The 6,779-nt window shown below is 36.9% G+C and overlaps 1 protein-coding gene across 1 annotated transcript; it reads left to right on the top strand.

The window, feature by feature from the left end:
- The first annotated feature begins 1,718 nt into the window (after positions 1 to 1,718).
- On the top strand, positions 1,719 to 2,693 carry LOC106527950 (CD48 antigen-like). The gene has a single exon (XM_014022976.1). It carries the CDS (start codon positions 1,755 to 1,757, stop codon positions 2,691 to 2,693), a length of 939 nt encoding a protein of 312 aa, XP_013878430.1. The 5' UTR covers positions 1,719 to 1,754.
- Positions 2,694 to 6,779: the final 4,086 nt, after the last annotated feature.

Raw genomic sequence — 6,779 nt, 5'->3', positions numbered from 1 at the left:
TCTTACACAATCAGTTCTTGTTTAGTAAATCAGTCTCAAAACAAGATCAAAAAGACTTTTTGGCTGATATAAGATGTTAAAACTTGGTTAGGTGGACATGGTGGAACAGGAGATTCACATCACGGATGTGCAGCCGACAAATCTGTAGCAACTGTGTGATGCCATCATGTCAATATGGACCAGACTCTCTGAGGAATGGTTCCAATACCTTGTTAAATCTATGCCATGAAGAATTGAGGCAGTTCTGAAGGCAAAAGAGGGTCCAACCCAGTACTAGCAAGGTGTACCTTATGAAGTGGCTGGTGAGTGTATGCTGAGTAAATAAGCAGAGACAGGCTTTCCATTTTAGTGAGAACATGTCCAAAAATAGATAAATCTCTCTGGAGCTAACTGTTGAGAATAACTGTTTTTCTGAATTTTATTTTCTGAGTTTGATGTTTCTCTAACTATTTTATTTTTTGAGATATATGATTCCTAAATACTTAATTTATTTGTAATTGGAATATTTTAAATAGCATCAAAAGGATGATCATGTATATGGTGATAATTTCACATTTTTTCATATTCAGGTACAGACGAGAGGCTTCAGAAAACTTCTGTATATCTCTCAACACCTCTGAAATCTGTGTTATATCTTTTAAAAAAGAGTGCCATGTCATCAGCAAGTCAAGTAATTACCGGTGAATTTCCCATAACATTTAAAGGTTCAATACTTGGACTAAGTTTTTTTACAAAAATTGCCAGCAGTTCTGCTGCAATAATAAACAGCAGAGGTGAAGCAGGACAACCTTGACAAATTCCTCTTTTTATGTAAGAATGTTTAGATGTTCCAGAAGGCAAAGTTATTGAACTAATGATGTCTGTGTAAAGTGAATCATTTTTATAAATCTTTCTGCAAAACCAAAATATTCCAATGCTTTTAAACTGAAGGGGTGTTCAACCATTTCAAAGGCTTTATAGAATTTAAATAAATCTAAGCTTCCAGTAATCGTTTTTAAATTTGTTCCACTTGGTTGGTTTTAAGTGATATAATACAGTAGTCAGCTCCTCTGAAACGTATCTGGTTACATCTGGTGTGGTTAACCATAAATCTATTCTTGATGTTATACTACCATTTAGTTTGATCCATGGGAACTGACAAGTACTGGGATTTATAATTCTCCATACATCTATGAGATTATTGGAATTCATAAATTCCTATAAAAAAGGATTTACATTTCCTGTAGAGAATAGTTGGACGTCTGTCCAGCCATTCATCTGGTGTCATGTTAAAATCACCACCTATCACAATTAAGTTTGTACTGTAATTTTCCCTGTATTCAGAAATAACATCTGCTATCTTTAACAATAACAACTAATTTGATTACTATTAGCGTGCCCATATCCTTTCATATTAAACACAACTGCCATCCAATGACGGAGATTGTCAGCTTTAAAGGCAACAATATTTCCAGGACATTTGCTAAAACAGATAGCTACACCACCAGAGTGATTGGAGCCATGGCTGAACAAGATCTTTCCTCCCCATTGGTTTGACCACATGGTGGCATATGTGTCACATGACTGGGTTTCTTTCAGCAAGGTGCAGTGTGCTCTTTGCCCTTTACAAAAAAAAAAATTCTGCTTTCATTTTCATACTATCCCTGAGTTCATATCAAATCTCTCTGCCAGGGTGTGGATCTCCGCAAGAAAACTCACTGGGGTCTGCTGGTATTGAAATCTGGATCCTGTAGATTAAATTTTAATCTGTGGAAATGAAGATATCGGTCGTGTTTTTGTTGCTGGCAGCAGGACTGGAAGCTGTTTTATCCGAGGATAAATACTTTGAAATCGGCGGTAAGCTTTCTCTTAAACCCGAGTCTGTCCCTGGAGAAGGAATCACCGCCATCAACTGGAAACATAAAGAAAACGTTGTGGCTGAGTGGATTAAAGACACTGTTCCTCTGAGTTATTTTAGAGAGTTTAAAGGCCGAACAGATCTGGATACGACCACCGGAGAGTTGACCATCAGATCCATGAAAAAGGCCGATGAAGGAATCTTCTCTGTGGAGATCAACTCTAAAGTCCAGCCTGTTGAATATTCTGCCAGGGGGATCACACATTTACGTGACAAGAAGGTTGAAGTCMWGSTGAGACCTGWGGCGTGCACCTTCAGCTCACCTCAGTGTACCCTGAGCTGTCAGGCAGTTGTTGGACCTGTTCAGTACTTCTGGCAGCAGGACGAAGGACAATGGAAGGAGCTRCAGAAGGACATGAWCATCAMCARWRATGAGGAAACACGACTGATCAAAACATTCAGCTGCAAAATAAAGAATCCCATCAGTGAGAAGAACAGTGAGCCTCTGGAGAATCCTTTCATCAAAAAGCCAGAAGAACAGAGTCATGWTGGTCTGCTTGTTGGGATTATTTTCCTGTTGTTATTAATATTGGGAGGTACAGCACTTTCAGTGTTTGCCTATAAATATCCAGAGAAAGTTGCACCTTGTCTACCCTGTGTTGCTGGACCTCCTGATCAACATCCCACTGAAGAACCTCTACATGATGGAGAAATGAGCGAGGTGGTCTGTCTGAACACAGAGTCTAACACCAAGACCTCCAGCAAGACTCCTGAAGAACTTGATGAAAGCAGTGAAACGACCCCTCTGAAAGGTCCTGAGACTGTGACCTCCAACGGGACCCCTGACCAGTCATGAATCTGTTGATTTGCTGTCCATTAGCTTCACTTTGGGAAACTGAACATTCCTCTTCTGTTTGACCAATATATAAATAATACATAAATAAACATAAATAATATCTAAATAAATACAATTAAAATGCACTAATTAAATTTAAAAAGGAGAACTTCACCTCACGTTTATAGTTTAATTGACCATATTTATTTTTCGAGCTTAGTTCCAACAAATGATTTTTTAACACATAATTAAGTTTTAGGAACTTCTTTGAATTCTTATGGACATGACTGAATAAGCCTGCCCTCTTTTCTGACAAGTTCTCTTTTGTTTTACTGGAAATCTTACGTTTTTACTAATGTTTATACATACATATATATATATATATATATATATATATATATTACTGAGCCTGAGAGGGGACATGGGAGAATATTTTTAAATTTGTGTTCCCTTGTGATCATGGAAGATCGAAACAGATGTAAAAGCAAAAATATATAAATGGATAAATAAATAATTACAATTAAAATGCACTAATTAAGTTTAAAAAGGAGAAATTTACCTCATGTTTATAATTTATTTGACCATATTTATTTTTCAAGCTTAGTTCCAAATGGTATATATTTTATCACATTATTAAAAGTTTACTGCTTTCAAAAATCTATATGTTTTTGTTTGTACTTGAATCTGTGTCTCTTAAAGCTTTTTCCACAAGTCTTTATTTCCATGGGTTGTTTTTACATTTAACTGCCTCCTGTTTATGCATTTCTGTTTCATTATGGGGTCAGAGTGGGCGGAGCTTCTTAGGTCAGCCTGTCTTCTTTTGGTCAACAGACAGGAAGGAGCAGGATTCATGTGCAGATCTACTGTGCAAGCTTGTGCTGCCTCAGTTTAGCTTAAGGTTGAGTTAAAACTAAAGGCACACGTGTTTTCCAAACAATATGTAATTTGTGTACAGGATACCTGTTAAAACCCCATTTAAACTTTAAACTTCAAGGAAAATCAGTTAGAAAAGATAAAAGTAATGGTAGCGGAGCCGAGGATGTGCAACAGTTATCAAAGATAGATTATTAGCATATAAAGAAAATTATAATGTTAATGAATATGAATGTGTTAGTATAGAAATATTTAACTTAAAATATTTGGAAACATCAAAATAATGAATGTTTATAATCCACGCAAAAATCTAGAAATGGAGATATTTAAGGAGATTTCAGGAGATGCATTCAGAAGAGAAGTGTGGAGATTTTAATGCAAACAACAGTCTCTGGGGTAAGCAGGCAGACTAATAATGGCAATATAAAAGGAGAAATGATGGACGATTGAGCCTATGAAAAAGCCTATGGTTCAGTGTGGAGAAAAGGGTTATAAAGTTGGACCAAATGGGAATTGGTGCAGGTTGTATAATTGGATTGCAAGTTTCTTCAAAGACAGGAAAACAAGAATTTAGGTTAGGGAGGATTATTCAAGAGATTTCAAAGTAGAAACGAGCACTCCTCGAGGAAGAGCAATCAGTCACCTGCTTCGAATGCTGTCAGTCCCAGTCGTTTTATTTAACAATGTTATAAACAACATCTTCTCAAATCTAGATTGTATAAAATCAGCTCTTTATGCAGATGACAGGGCCATATATATGAAATGAGGAAATGCTTCACATGTTGTAAAAAAATACAAGGAATGCAATTAATACAAATGAGAAATGGTCATATGAATGGGGGTTCAAATTATCAATAAGCAAATCCTGCTACATGGTGCTTACAAATAAAAGAAAGTAAAATATTGGAAATTTACAGTTGAACAGCCTTTACAAAGGATATCTGAATTTAACTTTTTAGGAGTGTGGTTCCCTCATGGGAAATACAAGTACATATGAAACAGATAGAAACAAAGTGCAAGGAAGTACTTAACCTCATGAAAGCTGTGGCTTGAAACATTAGGAAGCTGAAAGGCAATCACTTTTAAACATTTACAGAGCACTCATGAGAGCAGCAATAGATTACGGATGTATTGCTTCAGAAAGTTAATAGATTACAGTCCAGAACACAGGTGTACAGGAGCAATCAAGACCATGCCCTTACATGTGCTCCTGATAGAAACATACTGGATAAAACTTAAAGGAAGCAAGGGAAATAACCCTGCCTCTAAGACACTAGAGCTGTTGGGAATATGGCATTTATCAAAGAAATGTGTTTGGGTGGACAGTAAACAGGGGCCAAATCATACGGAATTGAAAACATAACCGTTTCCCCGAATAATCCAATCAGTAATATTCTTCCTTAGTTAAACCTAGAAATCAAAGTAGGTATGAGAATCCTTGTCACGAGAAGAGAATGGGGTAAAAACCAGTGTCTTCCTCAGACAATCCTGTTGTAACTGTCTAAAAATTTAACAAGAGGTAAGTCACAACATATCTTTAACATTCTACATTACTGAAACTGAATGAGTGCCAGAAGCTCACACTGACTCAGCAACACAGCTCGGAGAGAATTTAGGAGAAGACCTCATCAACATTAAGTCTTGGTGAAACATTAATGCAGCTGGACAGAACATTATGACATTGCAGAGGCTCATGGAAATTATGCCAGAATGTGTGACGTAATAAAAGCTGAAGATGGTCCAACAAATATCAGAGTGTGATTATTTCTTTTATTTTTTATTTTGGCAGCAGTGTATTTCAGAAATGGTAAATGGACTGTACTTGGATAGCACCTTTCTACCCAACCAGGACACTCAAAGCTCTTCACACTACCTGTGTCCTCATTTATCCATTCACACAGCACTCTACCAGATCTCACTACAAAGCTAACATGTACAATCATCTGTGGAGACCGATCAGTGCCAATCACATTCAAACACTGATGGGACACACATCAGAGGCATTGGGGTGAAGTATCTTGCCCAAGGACACAACAACTGAGACAGCTGGATGGGGGATCAAACCAGTAACCTTACAGTTCCAGGACGACTCCCCTAACCACTCTGCCACAGCCGCCCAGAACGAGACTGAAACTAAGTTTCAGTAATTAGATTTCAGTAACTCCATGATTATTTATTCATGTTGGCCAGAAAATGTATCTACAAATGAAACACACACAGAAAAAAAATCTAATCACAATTTCAAATCTTTACAAAAAATCTGTGAAGTTTGTCAAATCAAAGCAAGCTCTAGTCTTCATGGTAAATTTCAAGAGTCTTGTTTTGTGTTCAATTTTTTTGTAATTCTGTGTTTTGTTTTTCTTTAGAGTTGGTTGATAAAATTCTGGCTCTGTTTACTTTTACAATTAGCAAAAACTGATAAAAGTGCACAAAATGATGAATTCTTGGTGACTAAAGGAGCTGAAGACCCTCACAATGACTCAACAATTGAAATATCGATTTTAACAAGTATTTTAATGTTAACTGCACAAATAGAAGAAATTAGTATTAACTTATTATTTAATTAATTAATGAGTGGTATAAATTAGCACACAAAATTAAGTGCTTATGTTTCTGTAAATATTTACGAATAAATATGTATAATTTATATCAATATTTAAACGCTCAGATAAAAATTACATAAACGCTTTTATGTTCATTTGTGTAAATCTTGCTGATTTTAGATGACAAAAGTGGCTGCTGATATATTTACTGTTGGCGGCTTCCTGTCCTGCAGCCTCCTGGTCGAAGAGGGGCGCTGTTCAGAAACACGCCAAACCGGAAATGACACGAGTTTGCCATTTCTGTACTGCGTTTGGGTGTGGTGAGGGTCTCCGCAAGAAAACTCACTGGGATCTGCTGATATTTAAATCTGGATTCTGTAGATTAAATTTTAATCTGTGGACATGAAGATACCGGTCGTGTTTTTGTTGCTGGCAGCGGGACTGGAAGCTGTTTTATCCGAGGATAAATACTTCGAAATCGGCGGTAAGCTTTCTCTCAAACCCGAGTCTGTCCCTGGAGAAGGAATCACCGAAATCACCTGGAAATTTAACAGAGACATCGTAGCTGAGTGGAATAAAGACACTGTTCCTCTGAATTATTTTAGAGAGTTTAAAGGCCGAACAGATCTGGATACGACCACCGGAGAGTTGACCATCAGATCCATGAAAAAGGCCGATGAAGGAATCTTCT

The sequence above is a fragment of the Austrofundulus limnaeus genome, unplaced genomic scaffold (assembly GCF_001266775.1).
Source record: "Austrofundulus limnaeus strain Quisiro unplaced genomic scaffold, Austrofundulus_limnaeus-1.0 Scaffold353, whole genome shotgun sequence".
NCBI classification, from domain to species: domain Eukaryota; kingdom Metazoa; phylum Chordata; class Actinopteri; order Cyprinodontiformes; family Rivulidae; genus Austrofundulus; species Austrofundulus limnaeus.
This window is presented reverse-complemented; position numbering and strand designations above follow the sequence as displayed.